Source organism: Arvicola amphibius, chromosome 6 (assembly GCF_903992535.2).
Source record: "Arvicola amphibius chromosome 6, mArvAmp1.2, whole genome shotgun sequence".
NCBI classification, from domain to species: domain Eukaryota; kingdom Metazoa; phylum Chordata; class Mammalia; order Rodentia; family Cricetidae; genus Arvicola; species Arvicola amphibius.
The window spans coordinates 139,823,334-139,849,356 of record NC_052052.2 but is presented as its reverse complement, the minus strand read 5'-3'; the positions used below and the strand labels follow the sequence as shown (position 1 = coordinate 139,849,356).

The following is a 26,023-nucleotide window of genomic DNA, read 5'->3' as shown; positions in this document are numbered from 1 at the left end:
GGAGCTCCACCTCAGAAAAACAACAAGAGTGAGAGAGGAAGAAAAGCAACGCCAGCTTCTGCCCTCAATACACACATGCAATACACACATGCACATGTGCACCTATAACTCTCACATACAAACAATACACACATGCACATGTGCACCTATAACCCTCACATACAAACAATACACACATGCACATGTGCATCTATAACTCTCACATACAAACAATACACACATGCACATGTGCACCTATAACCCTCACATACAAACAAAGGCAAAACAAAGAATCAGAAAAATGAAAACGGACTTCCTTGCCAGCAGACCTGTACTAAAATGTTAAGCCTTTAATCTGAACCTATACACATAAATGAGCTCTGGAAGTGAACAGGGAAGGGAATTCTCAAAAGATTGGCAAAGCTGCCACTGCTTTGAAGTCCACCATGCTAAAGATGTCATCACGATGCTGTATTTTCCACATGGCCCTGCGGAAAGCAAAATAATGGCCAGCAAAATGAGGACACCCCAATCCCTGGAACATCCGAGCCTGTTTCCTTCTGCGCTGGAGAGGCAAAATGAGGACACCCCAATCCCTGGAACATCCGAGCCTGTTTCCTTCTGCGCTGGAGAGGCTGGGCCAGCCTGATGAGATTATAAACTTTGGAATGAGGAAATTATCCTGAACTGGAAATGGGAATCTTTCAAATTTCACAGCAGAATCTCTGGTTAAAGAGCAGCCAGGGAAGAGACTGGACCATGAGACTTGGCCTGGCCCCGCTGCCTACAAAGCCGCAGGGGGACTGGGTTATTTATTCCTCGGAGTGAAAGCACAAGAAGACCTGGAGTTCTCAGACTCTTGTGTCAAAGGCCTGGGCCCAGAACAACTGTTCTCAGAGATGGAAGCTTGGAGAATAAGCTGGATTATGGGGGCTCAAACTTCATCAGAGGACTGATCAATTAATGGGTTCATAATCAGATGCATTACTGCAGAGCAGGGATTCAGAAAGTGGGGTTTTGCTCTTCAGTGTCAGGATGTCATGAGATAAATAGTCTCTCCAAGATTCTCTGCTTTACTTCCTGCCCAAAGAAATGAAGGTGGACCACCCAGAAACTGTGAACCAAAACAAAATTTCCATCCTTTAAACCATGTCTTGGGTGTTTTGCTTGGCAAACACAGCTGACTCAAACAGTGTGTGCTTAGCGTATGCAAACTGCTGGACTCAATCTGCTCTCCTCCAAAACAAAGGAGAAATAACTGAACACAAAAGAGTGAATAAACAAATCAAAGGAGAGAAGAAACATTGAACCCTGAAGTCTGAAGAAACCAAGAGTGCCATCGGTTGTGAGACAATAATCAGTCTGGGAAGAACTAAGGCATATAGCCACAATATTGAATCCTGCCAACAGGCCAAATGAGAGAGAAAACAGATTATCTCTTATCACCTCTAGAAAGAACACAGCCCTCTGACACCTTGGTAGAGCCCACTCTATGACGACAGAATGAGTACTTTACACTGCTCAGCCTGTTCAGAGGTGTAGCCCAGTGGTAGACTGAATGCCTCACATGAAGCCGGACACTAGGTTCAATGCCCTGTACCACACACATTAATAATAATCATCATCTTAGTGAATGAAAATAAAAATTAACTGTCTAGAGCAATCGAAGCAGACTATCTCTGCCAAGGTCAAACTATACCACTACAGTTAACCGGGCACAGCATGTCTCCTGACCACAGAGAAGTTCAACCTGAAATAAATAGCAGGAGATAGCTGGGAAATTAAGCAATGCAATTCTAACTAGCTAGATAAAAAGGAAAAGGAAGTCACCAGGGAAACAAGAAAAGTCAAAACAAAACTTGCAAATGAGGAAACCATGATGAATACTTGCTTTACACCAAAGCCATGCACTGCCACTAAGCCACACATCATCACAATGCCACATACAGCCACAAAGTTATGCATCGCCACAATCCCACACATCAACACAACACCAGGCATCACCAAAAATGCCACACACCATCTCAATGCTGCACATCACAATGGCACATACCACCACAATGCCATGCACCACAACAAAGCCATGCACTGCCACAGTGCCACACACCACCACAATGCCATGTGCCACCACAATGCCATTCATTATCGCTCAAAACCAAAGCCCGGTGACCTCTCACTGCATGGCTGGGACAAGAGGAAATCTGGCAGAACCACTGCTGTTCTTAATCATTTCTTGAGAGCAACCAGCTTATACAATAAGCCAGAAGTGATAAGGACAAGTAACATTTTGTGGGGACAGTCCTCCACATCCCAAAGAACTGGCCAAAGGCCTCCTTACCAAACTTACAAAAACCAATCACTTCACCTGTACCAAAACTGGTCAAAAATAAAATGGAAAATGCTTTATTTATAGCAAAAATCTGAAAACTCATAAAAGTAAATTTAATGCCAACTATTAAAAACATGCAGGAAATACAACAGTCTTGTGGTATGATGCACCTGGAGCATGGAAGATAGGGTGAGGAGTAGGGGTGTGTGCAAGTTCAGAGGTACCAGTCTCAAAAACGTCGGGGGGCGGGGTGGTACTTCATGCCTCTGGCAAAAATCAGTATTGTGAAGGTGCCAACTCAATTTTTTCAGATTTCCATAATTTACAAATTTTCAAGGAAAAAAATCCTTCAGTTTCTAATATGACAAGTCATAGTGTTTATTCAGAAAAATAAACCTAAATTAAAAAATGGCATTCTGAAAAGTAACCTCCATTAGACAAGAGTGTTCTGCCAAGGCCTGTAAAGACAAATCATGGCCATGACACAGCATCCCCCCCTCTCCGAAGATCAGATCAGTAGTGAGATGGAAACTTATAAAAGTTTAATATGTTATAAAGCCAGAGTTCACAACCTTAGAGAAAGGATGGCACCATTTTCAATATAAGAGTCTGATCTCGTATATGAGATGAGAAAATAAATGTAGGCTATAAGCAAATATCGTGCAATAAATAAACTCAAAGATTCAATATAAAAAATAAAACCAGAGATGGCTAGAAAAGCACAGGTGATGGCTTGGCTTAGCTTATGCTGAAAACATAGTAAGTTTTTAGAAAGCAAGCAAAAGAAAAGTGATTTAAATACATTAAAACTACAATCTCTAGGCATGTAAATTTATGCAAATAAATATAAAGTAAAAAAATAAAACTGAGAAATGTACCTGTAGTAGATGAAAGGTTGATAGAGTAATGTGTAAACAATTTCTAGGTGAGATTTCTGGTAAAGGAAAATGAAATAATGAAGACCATCTCTGAGAACTGGTGAGCTAAACAAAACACCAGCATGTTAAGCTTGGAGGTAATGGAGCACTAGAAAGATAGAGAAGTTACTAAGTCAAGATCCCCCAACAACTCAGAACATTAGTGGGCATAATCAAAAGGGAACTTAAGGCTGTGTGGTTCTGGCTGTCTAAGCAACAGTAGAAAGGCAGACTGTAGGGCACACTATGAACGGTGTGCATGCTAAGTCCTGAATGGTATCCTCTCTGGAGCTTCAGGGTCCTTGGTCTAGGAGTGACAATGACCTGGAGGAAATCCATGCTCTGTATGCTGCAGTTCACCTCTCAAGGCTCCTCGAGTCAGAGCACTGAAACTATCAGGATCATCTTAGACTGTTACTTTCCTAGAAGCCTGCAAGAGGAAAATTGATCTTCTCTGAAGAAAGATTTCAATTTAGCCTTCAAAATGCTTACATAGTTTTCTAATAAAATGTCCAGTCACCTGAGAAAAGACCATTACCATAAATGTAGTGAGAGAGCCAATAAGCCAGAACAAGTAAAGACTTTATGTGTGCTTATACTGTTGAAGAATACTAAAGGTCTAGAGGACCACAGGGTACCACAGAGACACTGTAGACAGGAAAAGCAAGCAACAATACAGCAGGGCTTAGAACCTACTTGAAAGATTGAAATTCAGATTAGAACCAGAAAAGATAATATGCTGAAGGACACATCAGAGGACAAAAGATGTCAGACCCTAGTCAGTTATGGAAGGCCTTTGGGGGTCTTGCATGGTAATCAGTGATGTGGGATGTCTTTTTGTATATATGTTGCTTTTATTGGCTAATAAACAAAGCTGTTTCAGCCAATGACTTAGTGGAGTAAAGCCAGACAGGAAATCAGAACAGAGATATAGAGAGAAAGTAGGCAGAGTAAGAGAAGCCATGTAGCTGCTGAAGGAGAAAGACACTGCTGCTGAAAGCTTTCAGGTAAGCCACAGCCTCATGGCAACACACAGATTAATAGAAATGGGTTGATTTAAGATGTAAAAGTCAGTTAATAAGAATCCTGAGATAATAGGCCAAGCAATGTTGTAATTAATATAGTTTCTGTGTGACTATTTGGGTCTGAGCAGCCAAGAATGAACTCTGCTTACTGAAGAGTGGGCATTCTTTGTGGAAATAAGATAGAAAAAAAGGAGTTATAGTTTTAAAAGCACCCTGTGCTGCTATTAATATAGCTGAGTAAATATCCCTGTGATATGAATGTGCATCCTTTGGGTACATGCCCAAGAATTGTATTGCTGAGTCTTGAGGTAGACTGATTCCCAATATTCTAAGAAACCACCATATGGATTTCCAAAGTAGCTGAACAAGTTTGCACTCTCACGAGCAATGGAGGAGTGTTCTCCTTATTCCATATTCTCTTCAGCCTAAGCTGTCATCAGTGTTTTTGATCTTAGCCATTCTGACAGGTGTAGGATGGTATCTCAGTCATTCTGATTTGCATTTCTCTGATGACTAAGGATGTTGAACAATTCTTTTAAGTGTACTTCAGCCATCTGAGATTCTTCTGTTGAGAATTCTCTGTTTAGATCTGTACCCCATATTTTAATTGGATTATTTGGTATTTTGAATAATGCAACTATATTCATAGCAGCACTATTCATAATAGCTAGAACATGGAAACAACCTAGATGACCTTCAACCAAAGAATGGATAAAGAAAATGTGGTACACTTACACAACTAAGTATTACTTAGCAGAAAAAGCAATGGTATCTTGAAATTTGCAGGCAAATGAATGGAACTGGAAAAAAATCCTAAGTGAGATAACCGAGACCTAGAAAAACAAACACGGTATGTACTCACTCATAAGTGGTTATTAGTCGTAAAAGAAAGAATAACCAGGCTACAATTCACAGCCCCTGAGAAGCTAGGCAACAAGGAGGGCCCTAAGAGAAAAATATACATGGATCCCCCAGGGAAAGGGAAATAGACAGGATCTCCTGAGTAAATTGGGAGTGCTGCTGGTGGGGAGTTACATAAGGGAACAGGAAGGCTGAGTTGGGAGAGAGACAGAGAGGCAGAGCAAGAAAAGAGACACCTTGACAGAGGGAGCCATTATGGGGTTAGGGAGAAACCTCATGCTAGGGAAATTCCCAGGAATCCATAAGAATGACCTCAGCTAAGACTCCAAGCAATAGTGGAGAGGGTGGCCTTCCCCTGTAACCATATTGATGACTACCTTAATTGTCATCATAGAAACTTTATCCAGCAACTAATGAAAGCAGATGCAGAGATCCACAGCTAGCACTGGGCCAAGCTCCCAGAGTCCAGTCGAAGAGAGGGAGGGAGGATTATATTAGCAAATGGGTCAAGACCATGATGGAGAAACCCACAGAGACAGCTGACCTGAGCTTGTGGGAGCTCACTGACTCTGGACTGACAGCTGGGAAACCTGCATAGGAACAAACTAGGCCCTCTGAATGTGGTGACAGTTGTGTGACTAGGGCAGTCTGTGGACCACTGGCGATGAGACCAGGACTTGTTTCCAGTGTATGAACTGGCTTTTTGGAGCTCATTCACTATGGAGGGATACCTTGCTTGGCCTAGATATGGGGGAGGGGCTTGGTCCTGCCTCAACTTGATGTGCCAAACTCTGTTCACTACCTATGGGTGTTACCCTTTCTGAGGAGTGGATGGGGAGATGAGTGGGGGGAAGGTGAGGGGAAAACAGAAGGAGGGAAGGGAGAGGGAGCTGTGATTGGTATGTAAAATGATAAATAAAAAAATAAAAGAAAAGCACTCTATGAAACACAAGCAAGATAAACAGAGAGAATGCACCTGTGCTCCACAGTGGGAAAGTGTAAAAGTCAAAGACACCATTCTTGGCGGGAAACGTATATTGACAAGAATTTTGAAAACCCAGATTACTTTGAAGGACCAGCAGTTGGCATGTAATATTACAAACTGCCCTAGGGGAAATGAACTTTCATGCCAGATTTCTACCTTCCTGCCCCAGCTGGACTTCTCCAGACGGAAGGTGAAGTAGATACTGCCTAAAAATGACACTTTCAAGAATCTGTCACAAGAGGGACATATTAACAGAGAAACTCAACCCAGGAGACACACACTGATAGAAAGGGTCAAAACAGCAAGCACTAGCAGAGAAATTCAATACAACAGACACATATTAACAGAGAAACTCTACATGACAGGCGCTAATAAAGTCAACACAGCAGATATATTAATAGAGAAATTCAAAACAACAGGCAACACACTAAGAAAATCAACATAGCAGACGCACATTAACAGAGAAATTCAACACTGTTCTTTAAGCAAAAGCAAAGCTTCATAGAGAAAACTCACATAAGGCAAAACCACCAGCTAAAAAGTGACTCACGGGTGAACGTTCCAGAGGCCTAAACTATGCTAAAGACTGAATCTACAAGTCCTGCACAGGCACATTGTTTAAGGTTGTCCCCAGCTTGGCACTGGGTAGTGGTAAAAGCTCAGAGGACACAAGTCTTAGGTCTCTGGAGACATGCCCTTGAAAGGAGGCTGTGGACACTCAGCCTCCCAGCTGCCACTAAGAGAGCGGACACCTTGGTCTCACACACCACCAAGACGGACCTTTCCAAGGACCCAGACGATTCAAGTCAGTCAACCATGGACGGAATCTCCCACAAGGACGAGCTAAAAGAAACCTTTCCTACGTGCTTATTATCTGACATTCTGTCAACATGACAGAATGCCAACTTACACAAACTGTATGAAATGTAATCAAGTACAAAGAATTCAAACACAGGATAACAATGGGCTAGTCAAAAGCAGGGCAACAGATCAGCCCAGGAAAGAAGAGAAATAATGACAGGATCAGTAGCTATGCCTGTGTTAGTGGCCGCATCCGCTTTTGTCCCTGGTGGGGGAATTCCTGTCACTCACCACATCTCTAAATGTTGGATCCTAACAATACTTTGCCACAGTTACAACGTTACCCACCTGTCTTTTAAAGGTATTGCCAAGGTGAGAGTGGGCAATGCTTAGTGCTGGTTCTAACTATCTCACCCTTTCCATAAGCACCAAAGAGAAAGCTACACAACTGTGCGCCCTGAGGCAGGTTCTTCGGCTCTGCCACAGCAAGCCTGGCAGAGCAGTAACAGAAGGATCACTACGACTAATGCCAGGTGCTCTGAAATAACTCTATCTTCCATGTTTCTCACATGCTCTAATTTTGAAGAGTGAACCACACAAATTAGAAACCCAACAGGGTAAAGTAGGAAGGAAGGAGGGAAGGAAGGAAGGAAGGAAGGAAGGAAGGAAGGAAGGAAGGAAGGAAGGAAGCCAACAGGTAAAGCCTCTGTGGTGGTGCATACTTTAATCCTAACACTCTGGAGGTAGAAGGAGGCAAATTGCTGTGAGTTTGAGGCCAGCCTGATCTACATAGCAAGTTCCAGGCCAGCCAGGGCTAGATAACGAGATCCTTTCATAAATAAATAAGAAAGAAGGGGGGCTGTAGAGCTGAATCAGCAGCTAAGAACATATCCTTTTCTTCCACAAGGCCTGAGTTCATTCTGTCAGGGAGTTCCCAAGGGTCCGTACTTCCAGCTCCAGAAGAGCTAATGCCTCCTTCTGGAATCCATGAGCACCAACACACACACGCCACACACACACACACGCCATACACACACACACACGCCACACACACACACACGCCATACACACACACACCACACACACACACGCCACACACACGCCATACACACACACACCACACACACACACGCCACACACACGCCATACACACACACGCCACACACACACACGCCATACACACACACGGATGCACAACTTAAACAGAAATGAAAAGAAGCCTAAGCCAAACTATTCTCATGTATTTTTGCAGGTTCACAAAATCCACGAATAGGAGGTTGACTCTGCCTTGATTAAAACACGCACCGTGAGAAACAGTTACATCTCCCTGCCCTGAAAGTCTTTGCAGTTGTTTTCTGGTTGTTTCACTTTCATGAAAAAGATTCGAAGACCTTAGTGATTTCTTTAAGGAAGTCCAAAGATCTCTACAATTTGGGGTTGCTTTCATCCAGCTCCAGGATTCTGTCACACGAGGGCCAAGTCCACAAGAGCCACATGAGATAATAATTTTTCCAAGCAGCAGGTGCTCTCAGGATCACTATCAGATGACACTCGGAAAGCCTCCAGTCAGAACCACTGGAAGCTTGACATCTATTACAGCAGGGGATATGGCTACCAATTTGACAACTGCTTAAAGAGTGTTCGCTCTTTAAGAGTTTGAGTGGTTTACAGGCATAACGCTGACCCCTAGTCACAAGAAAAGTTATAAACTGTATAAGATACTATTACAAAGGTAGGAAAATGTGGAATTTCCTGCACATTTACAATATTGAACTGTCAGAAATGTGGAATCCTCACGTCAGGGTTCCCCCCCTCCCCATGCCAGGGTTTCCCACCCACCAGGCTAAAAAGATGCTGATATTACACAATACACGTACAGAAGAAGAGTCTAATTCTTCATGCTTAAACAAAGTCTTGAGGAAAAATCAGTTTGTAGCTGTCTATAGACTCCATCAGAGGTTAAAGAATGAAGCTTTTTGTTACTGAGACGAACACCAACAGTTTGTAAGCGTCACTGTGCCAGATAATTAAAGATACTAAAAGAAACAATTTGCTTCGGATAAGCAATCTAGGAGACATGTACCACGAGAAATAAATAGCTATTTAACTACACTTGAGAAATGAAAGCAATAGTGTGCATTGTTCATGAGCCCAACCTGTTAGGTAAAGGAATCCATCTTCTCCCACTCCCCACCCATCTTTATTGATTCAGCAACTGTCAAAGACCTTCCTATGGGCACTGGGAGCCAACCACAGGCAAGCTCAAGCTGGAGGGATTACAGGAAGAGACCCATGGCAGGAAATGGAAGGGTGGGAGGGAGAACTGAGATGAAGACCTGAGGGTCACCATAGGGAGCGCTGCCTTGACAAAAGGGTCTCCTCTGCAGTCCCCAGAAGGCTAACTGCATGCTCAGTGGGGGGCCTGACGAGCCATACCCCACAAGATGAAACAGCCATGGTCCCTCTGAAGTCGGGGTGGTGGATGGTGTGGGTGGGAGGAGATGGAGCCCCTGCACTCTCTCCCCACAGGGCACAGTGCTCATCCACAGCTTAGCTCTCCCTAGCTCCAGCTATTTGTGAGTAACCATACTTGAAAATTTTACATAGAAAACTTTAGAAATAAACAATTCATAAGTTCAAGTGACTTTTGTGATAGTACCTTGCTATAAGGACTCTATTTTGTTGTTGGTTGATCTTCATCAGAGAAATGTAGATGGGGGCAATCACAGCTAACAAGGGACTCAGCACTGTGCACTGGGCCTGGACGGCCAACCACTGCCCAGACCCTATAACACATGCTAGCTTCCCAGCATCCCCAGCATCCTCATGCCTATCCTGGCCATCCACCCAAATGCATCTGCTGCTTTCCAATCTTTCCCAGAATGAAATAATTTCGTATCAGAGCCTTGGTGAGCAGTGCAAAATTCTAAGTCATTCTCCCAATATGCCACCTTCCTACAAAGAACAGAGGCTATGGAATGCTCTGGGTAGCAGAACAAGAAAGAGGGCTGTGGTTTTGATAAAATGGCACTTCACTTTGCTATTTGCATTTCCCAAGTTTATTTTCCGTATCTCTACTGCTTCTCTGACTTCAGTCCATCTCCCTCCTTCATTTCTATTTTCCATTCTTCCCTCCTTGCATTGTCCTCACACATCTGCGGTCTTTCTCTTGTCGGCATTGTTGTTTTCTGTTTTTCTTTTTTCTTTTTTTTTTTTTTTTTGGTTTTTCGAGACAGGGTTTCTCTGCAGCTTTTTTAGAGCCTGTCCTGGAACTAGCTCTTGTAGACCAGGCTGGCCTCGAACTCACAGAGATCTGCCTGCCTCTGCCTCCCGAGTGCTGGGATTAAAGGCGTGCGCCACCACCGCCCGGCTCATTGTTGCTTTCTTGAGGAACACTGAGCAAGTCCCTATGGAAGGAGCCAGGTCTGAGCTTGCTTTTTCTTTTATCTGTTTTTACAGAGGCTACACTGGCAAAGCTAGAGAAAAGCATAAGCGGATAAAGAGCCACACACTCTCTCTTTGAGTCAACCTGTAAAATTTGTTTAAAAAATACTGAGGTGTGCGGTACAAAGTTAACTGTCTAAGGGCAAACTGTAACTGCCCGATCACTGGCCCAGGAGCTGAGTGAACACCTAAGATCTGCTGTTCTACAGTCCTCGGGGGTGCCGGCCCAGTGCATTTCAGGCCACACACATCCTTATCTTAGTTACTCTTCTCAAAAAATGAAGCTATAGTAATAAGCACATTATGTAAAATGTAAAAGAATCGAAGGCAAATGGGATTTTTCAACATTTTCATTTCTATACAACCAGAACACATCTGCTAGGCAAACAGGAGAGCACTGTGTCATGCAATGGGTAGCGACTTCCCTCATGCTAAGCAGGGTGACTGCGCAGCTCCTAGCCACCAGCACTCCGCTGAAGGATACGCTGCAAACCGCACACACTGCACCTTGTAATGAACTGCTTAATAAAATTCACGTCATGTTCGTGACCTAACTCTCTAATTTAATTACCAGCTTGACAGATACTCAGTGGTGCCCTTAAAAATGAGGAGGAGGGGCTGCAGCGAGCGTTCAGCAGTTATGAGCACTGGCTGCTCTTTCCTGGAACCTATATGGCAACTCCCAATGGTTTGTAACTCCAGTTCCAAGGAATACATCATCCCTTTCTGGTCTCTGTTGGCACTACATACATGTCAAACATACAAACACACTCCGGCAAAACACACACACACACCAAATTAAAAACTGAAAAGAAAAAAAAGAAAACTTGCAAGGAGTTTTTGCCTCCTGTATTTCACACAAAGCTTGGGGTGTTATACTCCAAGACGGTGAGGACAGACTAGTTAAAGACACTTACTTTACATGGAAGTGCCATGAAGGTTTCATTCCTATCATTATGCAGCTCATCTGTACTGATTGGTGAAATTTTTCATTTTTAAATACAAAACTACTGACAAGCTTGATAATATGATACCTTTACAAATATAGCACAGATAATTAAATCAATAGTAATTTTCCTATAACCCAAGATCAGTGCATTATATTTTATATATGAGAACAGAACATGAACCTGATTTTCCAAGATGGAATCAGCGGTACAGTGCACATGGGAAGTATCTGTGCGGTGCACAGGAGAAGTATCTGTGCAGTGCACATGGGAAGTATCTGTGCAGTGCTCATGAAAAGTATCTGTGCAGTGCACAGGAGAAGTATTTGGGCAGTGCACACGGGAAGTATCTGGGCAATGTACACAAGAAGTTGGATAGACTCTCTTTTCTATAACAATGTCACCATCTGTTGCTTCTATCCTGGCAGTGTCTCTGGCTCACAGACAAACCACATCTGTGGCAGTGCAAGCGTCGACAACTGGGAAGTGCTGGGCAAAGGCCTGAGGGTCCCTTAGGGGTCAGTGGTTCCTTTCTTGTAAGGTTTCACAGACCTTGACAGAATGCTGACACAAAATAAACACTTAATGAAATGAAGGAGCTAACAACTTTATAAGAAACATGGATGATTTGGGGGTGTCTAACATTAAGAGAATGGGATTTACAACACTGTTATTTAAAGTAAATTTTCATTAAACATGCTCACTAAAATTCATTTTTCCTAATAATTACTTGTAAACCTAAAGACCACACTTTCCAGTAATATATAGAGATATATTAGCTTCAGTATGATACTAAAATGGAAAACCAGGCCCACCCTTTGAAAGTACTTTGGAGTCCAGATGTTTATCTAAGAAACTGCCCTAGTCTTCCTATTATGAATACAAGTATTCACTATGTAAATTGCTAATGTCCTTCTGGTTTAAAATACTCAAACTGGTTTTTTCAAGTGTTTTTACTAAGTATACTTTCCCAAGAATGGTTAAAACATCTTACCATTCTTACCATGAACTATATTAAAATTATATGCTTTAATTTAATGGTATCTGTCCAGCTTTTCCATTATGCCACCCAAATGTCTGTTCTACATGAAGACTTTGTCATTCTTGTTGATAAAATATGCTCTAATTATCTTAATTATTATGCTCAGCATACTTATTAAGGAGAACACCATTATAACTTGTCTTTATAAGATCAGCACTGACATTAAAGTGCACTCCTGGGCCAGATTAGTTGTCACCTTTAAAAACATAGTATGTGTTTGGAAATACAACCATACTGTAAAGGTCTTAAAGCAGCACAGAACGTTTGGGATGTGGGGAAGAAAACTCTTGTTTTCCTATTTACATTTACTGGAGTCCAGGGTCAAGCTTCCAAGATATGCGGCCTTGTCTCAAGTTTCCTAATAACAGAAGAATATTGCAGTGCATAAATTCTGGCCATGTTAAAAAACAAACAAACAAACAACCTCCTACTTGTCAACCAGCTCTGCATGCTGTTCAGTTCCTACCACCGTTCCCCGTCTTTGTCCACTCACATCAACCACCTACTCCTGCCAGCCCTATTTTTTGCTCACATACAGAAAGATGCTTTATGGACACTATTTTTAAAATAAAACTTCTGTAGTTGCATTCTGAAGTGTCAGAAAGAAAGCAGTTCTGCTGAAAGGATTGCCAGACAGTGTGGCAACTGCAGGGTCTGTTGAGAAAGAACAACATGGAGGAAAAATACTAACAGAAACTGACCCAAGAAGATCCATCTTTCCCACACCCATGTCTGGATCTTAACTGTAACTTTCCCGTTTGTTTGTTTCTTTGTTTTGTGTGCGCGAATGCTGTGAGAGTGGAAGTCAGAGGTCAGTGGAATTACTTCTCTCCTCTTCTTCCATCTGACCTTAAGTCCTCACACTTGGCAGCGAGCACCTTCACCCACTGGCCCATCTCACTGGTACCCGAATCCCAATTCTTCAGTCACCACACTTGGAGGTGGATGTTGCAACAGCTTCATCACTTGAGCAGGACTTAGGGGTAACTCAGGAGTCCTAGGAACTCAAACATGCACATCAGGACCACACAGCCCAAGACCAGCTGCAAGTCCATGCGGTCTCCTCACTGCACAGCTGAAGTGGGTGATTTAATATCTTCAACCTCAGCTTTTTCATTTTTCCCAAAATGGTGAATTTAATTTTAAATTTCTAGCATAAGAAAAAGGAAATACTTTTGTAGGATATGAGAAAATTTGATTATAAGAGAACTAAGAAGCACAAAACAGGAACTTTACATACCCTGAATAGTTTTCCTTAAAAAAAAAAAAAAGAATAATATTACAGTGTGTTTAAGTGGGAAATCATGAAAAGTGAATAAAATTCCAGTCTATGTGGGAAAGGGAAAGTCAGCAAAGAGTCAAATGTAAAAACAACATAAAATTTACAAAACTACAAAACAAACTCTTTACAGTCCTCAAAAACAATAGTTTGAAGTAATGAGCTTTGGTGATTTCAACAGAAAAGAATAAAGGCATAAAAGTGAGTTCAGTTTATAATATCAAAAATTTGAATAAAAATTTCCCCAATGAAAGAAAAGAAGGAAAGACAGTAAGAATTAAACATAATGAAATAATGAAAATGGAATCATACATTTCAAAAAACAACAACAACCTGGAAATTGAAACACTGAAAAGGAGAAAGCCACACACGATCCTCTGGGGATGTCAGGAAAGGATTAGTAAATAAAACTGCATTCCTGGAAAACTAGAGCCATCACTACAGAACCAGCAGCAGCATAAGAGATGCTGTGGATTAATCTTGGCTGACAAATTTAAAAGTTAAGAGAGCAGCAATAAATGCTAAGAAAATACAGCTTTTTAGGACTGGCTAACATGGTAGAAAAATACTCTGCCCCACTGTTTGAAAAATCGGAATGTTTCCAGAATCCACAACAAAGAATCATCTAAGTATTAAATACCACCTACATACACACACACACACTCCCCCACAACCATACCCCCATACCCCACATAAACCCCTACCCCCTCACATCCACCCACATATACCCCACATACACCCACACACACCCACACACCCACACCATCCCCACATACCCTACATACACCACCCACACCCACACCATCTCCACACACCGCACATATACCTCTACCCCACACACACCCACACACCTACAGACCCCACACACTCCTACACACCCCACACACTCGACCCCACCCCACACACCCCACACCCTTACACAAACAGAAATGTACAGCTGCCAGACCACTTTCCTAAACCAGAACTAACTCCCAGGCAAAATCTTGCAGGGAAAACAAACTTTAAAAAGTATAGACCAATATAGCTCTATAAAGCCCAGAACTCTTCAGTAAGATATTTTTAAAATTGAATCTAGCAACATTTTTTTATTCAGTCTCTGTAGAGACTATCAAAAATTGCCAACGTCGACTATATTGCAAGTTGTCTTTCACTGCGGGGTACTGGGAAATGCTCTCAATTAGCAATAATTGCACCTCGGATAAACCTCATTGGCTAAGATACCACCACTGCGCAAAGCACTAGCAACATGCTTTAAAAGAGTAAGCATCTAATAAATGCAAGTCAGATTTAAACAATACAACAAAAGAATAAAAACCATGGATTTTCTCTATAGTTTCTGTTTTATGAAGAGCTGCTTTTAGACAGCAAGTAATCAAGCAGTGAGATTTCTTTAAATAGTAAGGGAAGACTATGTCACCCCACTTTTGACATTTATTGATTTATTATTATTGTGTGGGTGGCTGTGCTTGGTATGCCTGTAGCAGTCAGAGAACAGCTTTGTGGAATCCGGTCATTTCCTGTCACTTCTCTGTGGGTTCTGGGGACTCAGTGCAGGTCACCAGACTTGTCATTTGCTGAGCCACCTCACTGACCTGAACACTACAGTTCTGTCACCATTTTATTTAACCCAAATGAATAAGGCAAAGACGAAAAAAATAGCAGTGGTGTAAAATGCAAAAATAAAACTTTGATTATTCCCAACCAGTATGACAAAACATACCACTATAAAAATTATCAGAATAAGAAACAATTCAAGTGGATGATTAGATAGAAATCTATCTATAGTTATTCAGCATTTTATTTTCCAGCAAGAACTAAAAAATAATTTTTAGTAAAACAGAATTAAATAAATATCCCAAAAAACTAAAAAAAAAAAATAAATAAATTTGTGGCCACGGATACAGCTCAGTGATACAGTAAATTCCATGAAGGGGGCAAAACTAAGAACTAAGTTCCCCCAACCCAAAAATGTACTCATAAATGAGATTTTTATGAAGGAAGTGTAAGACATTAACCCCCAACAAAGCCCCCAAACTGTCCCCATATTTATGAGCAGGAGCCAGTGGGCAAAGATGCCGAGTTTGCTTCTCCTAACAACAACAACAAAAAAATCCATATGACTTCTACATAATATGAAAATTTAAATAGTTGTGTGAAAACCTTTCTACTCTCAAAGCACTCTGAATAAAACTTGAGAGTCCCACCGCTGTTCACGGCCCCCACACACTACGGTACCCACACATACAGACAAACAGAACAGAAAATCTAATGAACCCAGGTATATATGAAAATTGAACAGTCACAAAAAGAGAAGATTCAATAAATGTTTCCCAGACTATAAAACAGACATTTGCACTTCCATGTTTATTACAGCACTTTCCAGAACAGCTAAGGAAGTGACAGAATTGGGTAAAGAGAAGTGAACAAGGAAATGCAGTATACACATAGTGGGAAACCATTCAAGAATAAGAAGATCTGGATTTGTAATTTCCTCACCAGATTAGGGGGATCACGGTGCTAAGTGAAGTAAGCCAGGCACAGAAAGGCAATGACTATATGTCATCACTCAAATGTGCAATCTGAAGAGGACACGTCATAGACATGGAGAAATGAGCGTGGCTCGGAGGCTGAGAAGCTACAGTGGAGAGCGGCAGAAAGCTCTGGTGTGCTGCCGCCTACAGGGTAAGGCAGCTGCAGATGGCAATGCGCCTCTGCCCAACTGATTAAATATTACACATATCATCAAAACGTAAGATACCCCAACAATGCGCCACTTAGGAAATTAATTCAACTAATTTAAAAAAAATCTTTAAAATAATGAAAAGGAAAAATATCGGCAATGGTTACTCATTTGAAAAAATGAATTGGAAAACTATCTGTAAAATGATTAAACAGGTTTTAAAGTATTTTTACATTTATTCATCTGTGGAGGGAGGCACGGACAATTTGTGGGAATCAGTTCTCTCCTTCCCTCCACCATATGGGTTGTGAGGCTCGAACTCGAGCCATCAGGCTTGGCAATCAGTGCCTTTACCTGCTGAGCCAAATCACAGCTGCTTAAATGTATTTTTAAAAGTCAACTCTGAAGAGTATTTTTAATCTGAAATGTGGAAGTCTCTTAGAAGAAAATATGGCGGGGCATATGATCTTGTGGTAGGGAAAATGTGTCTTACTAGAAACAAAACACCCAAATGACAAAGCTAGGTGTTTGTGTAGGCCTAGAGTCTCAGAGTTTGTGAGGGGGTAGGATCGGATGGGGACAGAGGAAGGGAAGCAAATGAGTCAAGAATTATGTGTATTCAAAGGCAAAAGTTCATGCCTGTAATCCTGGCACCTGAGAGGCAGAGAAGCAGACTGCCTGGTGAATCTGAAGCTAGATTTGGCTACAGAGTAAGACAGAAAAGATGGAGGAACAGAGAGACTGAGGGAGGTAGGAAAGGGAAGGGAGGGAGGGGGAAAGGGAAAAGGAGGGGAATGAAACTCCAAACAAAATCATACATGATGGAATAAAAGCTGAGGAGTTATCACCCAATATGCTTTGATAAATACCAGGGAAGCGTGCAGACAGCACTGGAGAGCAGTGCAGCAGGCAGAACACACATGCAGGAAGACACACCTGATGTTAACATTCAGTTTCCCAGGACACCAGTGTGGCCAGTGCTGCTTCCTGACTCTAAGCTCCTGTCTAACTATAACCTGGTTCACTACATAAAAAGCCCAAACAGAACGTGGCTGCTGTGGCAGCCGTCACTGGCAGCCAACTATTCAGACCACCAGCTCCCAGTGTAGAGCTCCCTGCTCACACCACCGGGCTCTGGGTGCGGGCAACTAAGGAATAGGTCTTTTCTCAAATAAATCAGATGAGTTCAGGTTTTTCCTTTAAGCTTAATCATCAAAGAAAAAAAAAAGAAAGAAAAGGAAAAAAGAAAGGAAGGAAGAAAAAAAAGGAAAGAGTGTTTAACATCCATTACAACCATTCAAATTAGAAACAGTGCTAAGAGCTGGGAAGAGGGTCTTCCAGCGGGGTGTCCGGGGGTCACCATACTGTCCATGTTTTACATATGTGTGACAAATACCACAGAACATGATTTTAAAGAAAAGTATTAAAGCTGATCCAAGAAACAGCACACAACCCAACAGGCTGTGCAGATTCATGCCTGAACAATGGGAGCCCAGCAGGAGGTTAAACTGGTCACAGCGAAAACTGTCCAGAACCGAATCCAGCACTAACACAAAACACCCCTCCTAAGGGATCTACTGCTGTGTTCCACTACCACGTCAGAAAGAGCACTTTATGTAAATCCTATTTGACGAATACTGTGAAGCACAGTGATGGGAAGAACAAGTAGACTTAATTCACAGCTAATTTAAATGTTATGCTTAGAAACAATTCCCTTCTCATTTGATCACGTGAATATCTCTGTTGTTAGGCGGTAGGCACATATTAAATACAATCTCTTTGGATTCTGCTTTACTGTCAGGTGGGAAATAAGGATCCAATTATGTTCTCCTCCCAATGATTAAAAGAGAAGGATCAGACAGCACCCGAGGAGGGCACAAGGACATCATGGGGACGGCACAGGTGTCGCGCTCACACACCCACCACCAAGCTAAAGTCAGAATAAATCGAAGTTGCTTAGATTTTATCCATACGCAGATTTTAAAAAAGTGTATTAGCATAATTTAAGTCATTTCTTTATCTGACTAGTTTATGACCGACAAAGTCAGGTACCCTTCTTTTTTTAAGATTTTTTTTCTTTTCATGTGCATCGATGTTTTGCCTACAGGTATGTCTGTGTGAGGAAGGCAGATCCCTTGGAACTGGAGTTTGTGAGCTGCCATGTGGGTGCTGGCAATTGAACCCAGGTTCTCTGGAAGAGCAGTTAGTGCTCTTAACCCGTGAACCATTCATCCCTCCAGCCCAATTTAAGACACTTCTACATTCTACTGATTTATGACTGGCAAAGTCAGGGTCTATATTGAACATATTTACTCTTCCTTAATACATTAAAAAAAATAGAAAAACTTGTAATTTGATCTTTGTTGGGTTGGTTCTGAAAGAGCTGCAGCTACTCTGCTTCCACTAGGCATCAGTTAGTGACGCATCCCAACTAGGAATGAAGTGGTGTGAGCAGGAGGGACAATCCACGGTCAGGGAAGAACCACAGGCTCTTTGATGGACACAAAGCATTTTAGGAACATTTGTCATGTCAAGCAAAACAAACAAACAAACAAAACAGCTTTTCATGTCACATAATTCACAGACAAAGTGACATCACGATGCCTCGCCATTGCTAGAACCAAGTAGCCCATGCTCATCTGGCCTCCTTTCATGGGAGAAGTGGTTTCCTTTATGAAAAATAGATAAGCCACTGAGAAAATGAGACCTTAGTGCTGCTCTTACAGGAAGGCTTCTCCTCACGCTGAAGGAGAGGAGCTGGTGTTCTTACTTCCAGGCGGAAGGGAAGCTGTTTTCTTTCCCTTGCTCAGAACTTCCATGTGAAAAACTGAAGCCAGCAGCGAAGAGAAGGAACGGCCCTAATTCATTATTCACGCGGGGTCTGCCCAGAGCCACCTGTCAACCAGAGCTGCCCAATTACGCGAAGGCGCACTGCCCAGCTTCTTTCCTCCGGCCTTTGTTCTTCCCCCCTCTTCTTGGCATTTAGTTCACGTTTGTGAGAACTTTTTGGTCTGGAGAAAAGCAGGGAATACACGTGACATTCGTTTTTCTGCTTGGAGCTGTTCTCCCCAGCCCTGGCTGTGAGCAGAGATGGCTGTAGCAGTATCTGAAGGGGGCCTCTCCTAACCCCACTGGATACCGCAGTGTGGCAAAGAGGGCAAAGGTGGTCAGGAACCTTTCAAGGTGACATGGCTGTGGGCAATGTGCATCCTTTCTAGTCTGGCTTTTATGCAAGAATCACCAAGGGTCAGATTCCTATTTGGAGTTATAATGGAACAGAAATGGGGTGGGGGCGAGGATTAGGGGGGACACTAATGCTGCTGCAACACCACATTGAACAGGCACAAGGCTGCACCAAGACATGGGGACTGGGAGGTTACAAAACTCTTTTCTCTGAAATTGCCCAGTCAATACTCAGTCTAGACATAAAAGAAAGAAAAACAAAAAGAAAGGAAGGAAAGAAGGGGAGAGAGACAGAGAGAGAGAGAGAGAGAGAGACAGAGAGACAGAGACAGAGAGAGAGAGAGAGAGATTACAAAACTCTTTTCTCTGAAATTGCTCAGTCAGTACTCAGTCTAGACTTAAAAGAAGGAAAATCAAAAAGAAAAAGAAAGGAAAAGGAAGAAAAGAAATGGAGGGGAAAAGGAAGAAAAGAAAAATAAAGGCTTCAACTGGGGTCCTATTTAGCTAAATTATTCTGTCAACTAGTTTACTCAAATTAGAAAATATAATAAAAAACTGTAAGCACTAAATGATGGAAATGAATACTAAGAGAACCTCACTCTCCCTAATATCAGAGAGGCACCACCACCTCTCTAAGAGAGGGTGTGGGATGGACACACCCCACCACTGACAATGCAGCTCTCATCTCCTGCAAGTTCGTCAGCATCATGGTAACAGTGCTGGGACACATGCCACCCTCACCCATGCAGCTCTCACGTCCTACAGGTTCTAGTACATAAAAAAAAACAAGGTATTTTCTGCCATGAGACCAATATTTGCATATTGTTTTGATTTTTAACACTAATTAAGGCCACCGTATAACCAGAGCAACATAAATGCAATGCAGTGATCTCACTTACTCCCACTTCATAAGCACATTTGCCTAAAAAAATCCTTCCAAATTTTTTCCAATCCAATAAGTGTGTTTATACATATACATATCCACATATATGAGGCCACTGTCCTGATTTGATCATTTTTACAAAAACTAGGACTTTGTATGCTATATTATAGGTTTATTTCTTATTTAACAGAGTCAGCACTATCCTTTGCAATAAGTAACATTTTGTTAAAAATCTGCATGATCTTCTCTAATCAAACATGTTCTCTTACATATATTCAATTGCTCTTCAACTTCAGACAGTATGAAATGTCACTGACTTCTGTCATTGCACCGGAACACACATGAGAGTCATGGTGTCCACACTGTCTATCTACTACATGGCAGGGTCCAGCAGTGCTCTCAAAGGCACTGCATCTGTTTTTCAAGTTCCCAGCATCAGGACACGGGTAGGAGAGAAACGGTGTGGGGAGAGGTACTGAGACTGCCCAAGTCCACACACATCAGCACCAACTTCCAGAGGAAAGGCTTCAATTCTGAGAGGTCCATATGGGCATCTCTGAAAGAACTGAGTCCACACAGGGCTGATTTCTTCTTACCTTTTTTGGAAACTTCTGCCCCATTAAGTTCTTTTTGTGCTTCTTCAATTTTGTCTGGGGGAAATAAAAAAGAAAAAGCATACAATCATAACAAATAAAGAATAAATATGGCCAAAACAACACATTACTTACAAGCACTGACAGACATCTAATACAATAAATGAATTTATTTGTGAAAAAAATTCACTCTTAAAATAGGACAGACCTTTCAAATAGGACATTCCCTGCAAATCTGCAACTCTAATCAATTTGTCGTTACAAGAGCTTCTTTTAACTAATGTCTCCATAAAACAAATTATTTCATTTTTGTTTATTCATTCATCCATTTATTCATTTAATAGACAAGGTCTCATGTAGCCCAGGCTAGCCTCAAACAGTGGAAGATAGCCTTGAACTTGTGATCCTCCTGTTTCCACCTCAAAGGTGCTGTGATTTCCAGTACTCACCTCCACACCCATTTTACCTAGGGTTTTATGCATGACAGGTAAGCAAGTGCTCTGAGATAGACCCAGCTTCTTACTGCACTCCATATACTCAACTGTATAACTAGTAAGTATTTTTGCAGATTAAAAAGTATATCTAAAAATAATAATTTCCTTACATATGAAGTGAACACACCCGGATCTGTTGAAAACAGATGCTCACTAGTTTAGGATCAGTATGATTACCCCAGATGGTGTTGTGATTAGATGCAGCCTGAGTGTCCCCCAAGGGTTTCTGTGTTATAAGGTTGGTCTTTAGTGGTACTGTGTTAAAAGGTCCTGGAAAGTTAAAAAGTGGGAATACTTAGTATGTGGGAGGGGGTTGTCTTTCCCTCAGTGGGACTGAGGAAGCTCTCCTGGGACTTGAGTCAGTTCCTGAAAGAGACACTGTAAAGAAAAGCCTGAGCACTCCCTAGCCACTCTGACTTGTCTTGCAGGGAGCTCTGCCTTTTGTATGTGAGCCCACCATGAAGAGACCCACCAAGACGTGCTCTACCATGAGGTGCTCCACCATGAGATGTTCCACCAAGATGCTCTCCACCACGAGGGGCTCCACCATGAGGCGCTCCACCATGAGGGGCTCCACCATGTGCTGATTTGGTTGAGGCCAAACTAGTTCTTGCAAAGCCAGCATTATACTATTCAGAATTTTAGTCTCCATAATAGTGAAATGAATAAACCTTGTTCACTTAGGAAGCATCAGCTTGAAATATTTCATCACAGTAACAGAAAATGAACTAACCTAATACCAAGACTTAAAACAAACATGAGACAGAGCTAATGAAAAACTGAAGAGCACTGTGACAGAAGATTGTCTGTCCCTTGATGATGCAGTAGCATATCTAAAAGGTAAGAGGATGTACCAAAGAGATGGCATATAAAAAAAGATCATGGACCTACTGAGTAAGCACAAGGCTCAGAAAGGCAGGTATAGAAAAAACATCTGGGCCAGGCAGAGCTGCACCCAGAAGGAAAAAGAGCTGGGGTAGGTAGGCCTGGAGAAGTAACTCAGTGGTAAAGAGTTTGCTTAGTGTGCACAAGGCCCTGGGTTCAGTCCCCACCACTGCAAAAGCAAACAAATGAACTTGGATGCTGTTTCTGGACAGGGAAGGAAGAGAAAGTGTGTCCCTGGGGTCTGCTGTTCACCAGTCTGTGGCTCTAGGCAAACCAGGTCTTATGAATATATCCAAGTTCAGTTTTGGGTAACAACTAATTTGAATTTTGTAAGACTATACAAATTTGATGGTGGCGATGGTGGTGGTAATTCGTTCAAGTACAGCATCAGTTCCAGTGCTTAATATAAAAGGCACACAATTCCCAGGGTACTGGCTCTGTACTTAGTTGAGCACGGTCAACAACCATGTAACATTTTAAGTATCTCATCAAAGTATAATTTAGACAAATGTTCTACAGTGTTGTGCCAAGGATATGACAGCCTCTGCCCTCTGCCACTGCCACACCACTGGCCCCAGAACAGTCTCCAACACTGACCCCATCACAGCTGGCCAGGGAAGACTCAGGCTCAGGGACCACGCTCTAAATAAACCAAAAAAGCAGACGTCACAGGGCCCTTGGCCTCAGCTGCTGCTTCCCCTCCCCGCTCCTGTCAGAATGGCAGAGCTCAAATCTTCTTCAATTCACTGAGCAAACTTCTTACAACCACTCACTGGCCATCCAGTTACAGTGGGGCCTCAGAAGGAAGGAGGGAAGATAGTGTGAGCTGCAGGCCTCACACGACTGTCCCATCCTGAGCAACTAAGGAAAACGCATCCCCTAAAACCTTGTCCTGCTTGCTTCTGCTAGTTATCAGACTCAGAATGTAACTGAAGGGAGCTTTGGAGACCTGTAAAATGGGGCAACTGTTCTTGGTTACAGACCAGAGTTATCTGTCATGAACGATGAGCTGAAAGTGAAAGCTGGCCAGGCACATGCGCGCGCGCACACACACACACACACACAGAGGCAGTACAGAGAGAGAGAGAGAGAGAGAGAGAGAGAGAGAGAGAGAGAGAGAGAGAGGGAGGGGGGGAGGGAGGGAGGGAGGGAGGGAGGGAGGGAGGGTGGGAGGCACTCACATACACAGGCACAGACACACAGGCACAGACACACAGATGCAGACACACACATACACAGGCACACAGACACATACAGACACATAAACACATAGGCACACATACACAGACACACAAAGTCTCTCTCTCTCTCTCTCTCTCTCTCTCTCTCTCTCTCTCTCTCTCTCTCTCAATGCAAAATATGGGGAGCTTGGAGATGGAGCTCGTTTAATGCATGCAAGACCCTACACATATCCCAAGCACAAGAAGAAAGGACTTGGAGAATTTTCCACAAACAAATGATAAATATTTGGGGAAATAGGTATTTTTAGCCTGATCTTGAACATTACACAATGGTCACATATCTAAAAACATCATGTTGCCCCACAAATGCATAATTTATATAGTTTTGTATAACAGCTAAAATTAAAAATAAACAAATTTAAGAATGGTGTGAAAAAGTACAACCAGAATTAAGAATTATTATTTTCTTTAAAAAAATAAAAAGAAAGAAATGGAGGCAAGGCTGAAATCTGTATAAATATAAGTGACAAAAGAATAAAGGCCATTTTCAACAAAATAAAGCATTAAATACATTGCTAATACTCAAGTTATAAATAAATCATGTGACTTAAACACACAGCCCTTGAGAAACATAAAAACCTGTTTTTTTAACCAAAAAACTATTATTACTCTGCCAGCAGTTCATCTAAACCTTAGTAATAAATAATAATGTGTATATATTATATGTATTCACTGTAGTAATGGCTAGGTGTCTAGAGTTTGTGCATACATAATTTGACATTATTGAAGAAAAGGAACTTTTATTAATAGACTAAACTGTAGCTCAAAGCAACAAAAACTTATGATTTAACAAATACATAAAGACTGGTTATTTAAGATACTGAGGCTGGCCACATCTATGTGGTTATTTAGCCTACTGAGGCTGGTCAACTTTGTGTGGTTATTTAGGATACTGAGGCTGGCCACATCTGTGTGCATTTCATATAATTCCTTACAAAAGTGACCTTGGCATCTGCACGTAAAACACCAGTTTTCACTTCTCAATTGCCTTTATCTTGATAACAATGCTACACAAATTTGGGGCCTGACTTAGAACTGCATTTGGTGCAGTAAGCTTTACCTGCAGCCGCAGTTCAATAAATAGGTGAGCAACATCTTCAATTGGCGAGCTAGGCAAGCCTTTGCTGCTGTCAATTTTCACAGAAAACCCCCTTTATATTTAACTGTGCTTTACAAGTCTCCTTATAACACGATGCATTTTTAAAACAATCTCTGAAATTTCAGATTGTGGACAACATATATTCTGTGTTTGTAGATTATACAAGACAATTTGGACAATTTGTCAATATCTAATGGAATATATATTTTCACTATGACTCAGAGTAAGAAACAGTTCTACAATTCTATCCAGAGAGAGAGAGAGAGAGAGAGAGAGAGAGAGAGAGAGAGAGAGAGAGAATAACAGCAAACATTTCCGCATCTTTCTCCCTTGCATCCTTTACTACTGACAATGAAGTCATGCCCCAGGTCATTCACTTCAGGACTCACTGCTGGGTGTCAAGCTACAACCTGACACCATGAGGAAAGGAGTGTCTACCACAGCATCTGACCACACCCTTACCAAGTCAATTGATGAAACCTAGAACCACGAAGAAGCCAAACTCTGGACAAGTCTGTGGCAAGCTTTCCTGGGGTGGGAAGACCCAGTCTGAAGGTGGGCAGCATCACCGCATGGACTAGTGTCACAGACTTAATCTAAAAACGAAAAAATTCTTTGTCTCTGTTTCCTGACCATAGACACAGTGTCACCAACGGTCCTGCCACTCCCAGCCATGATGGCCTGTGGCCCTCCTCAACCATGAGACAAAACAAACTTTTCTTCCCGTCAGCTGCTACTGTCAGGGTTCGGTCACAACCGGGAGAAGAAAACAACTCATGTGGTCTCCAGCAGATCTGACTGTGGTCCTTACATGGGAAAAGAGGGTGGCGAAGGATTGGAAAGATAGCCCCCAGCCTGACCTCACCACCACCATGGATCCAGACTTAAAGTTCACAGAGTGGCACATTTGGGGGTTGCCACATGATGGTTCAGCTTTGTCCACATCTAATGCTGAGCTTCTTGCTACTAGGGTTGGCTCTAAACTCTAATGTACTCTCCCATAAACTAGTAAAATGTTAAAAAGTAGAACCCAATAAGCTGTAGAAAGGCGCCTGTTTTCTGTCATCGACTGAAAAAGCAAAGGGAAGAGCAATGTGGATACTGTTTTTATTACTACTGGATACAGCATGGCTTCTACTTCCTCTCGTCATCTGTCAAAACACACCCTGATACCATCTGCGGACTGCCACAGCTACTTCAGCGACACCAGACAGACATGGGTAACATCAAATGACATGGCACACCAACCATTTGCACGGTCTCCTCAGGAGAAGGAGCAAGTCTAGTCTTTGCCAACCCCTAGCCTAGCACCTGCCTTTATAAGCTACCTCTCTTAGCTTACAAGCGCCGTAGCTC

The 26,023-nt window shown here is 42.2% G+C and overlaps 1 protein-coding gene and 1 non-coding gene across 7 annotated transcripts in view; both read right to left on the bottom strand.

Moving 5' to 3' along the window:
- Positions 1 to 26,023, bottom strand: part of Hivep1 (HIVEP zinc finger 1) — a 141,010-nt gene that overhangs the window by 40,331 nt on the left and 74,656 nt on the right. For all 6 annotated transcript variants that reach the window (XM_038333075.1, XM_038333074.1, XM_038333076.1 and 3 more), the window contains one exon: positions 20,952 to 21,005. In XM_038333075.1, coding sequence (XP_038189003.1) covers positions 20,952 to 21,005 — 54 coding nt within the window. The remainder of the gene's footprint in view (positions 1 to 20,951; positions 21,006 to 26,023) is intronic.
- Positions 14,703 to 14,847, bottom strand: LOC119818191. Its single transcript, XR_005286077.1, has one exon. It is a non-coding gene; the product is annotated as a U4 spliceosomal RNA (small nuclear RNA).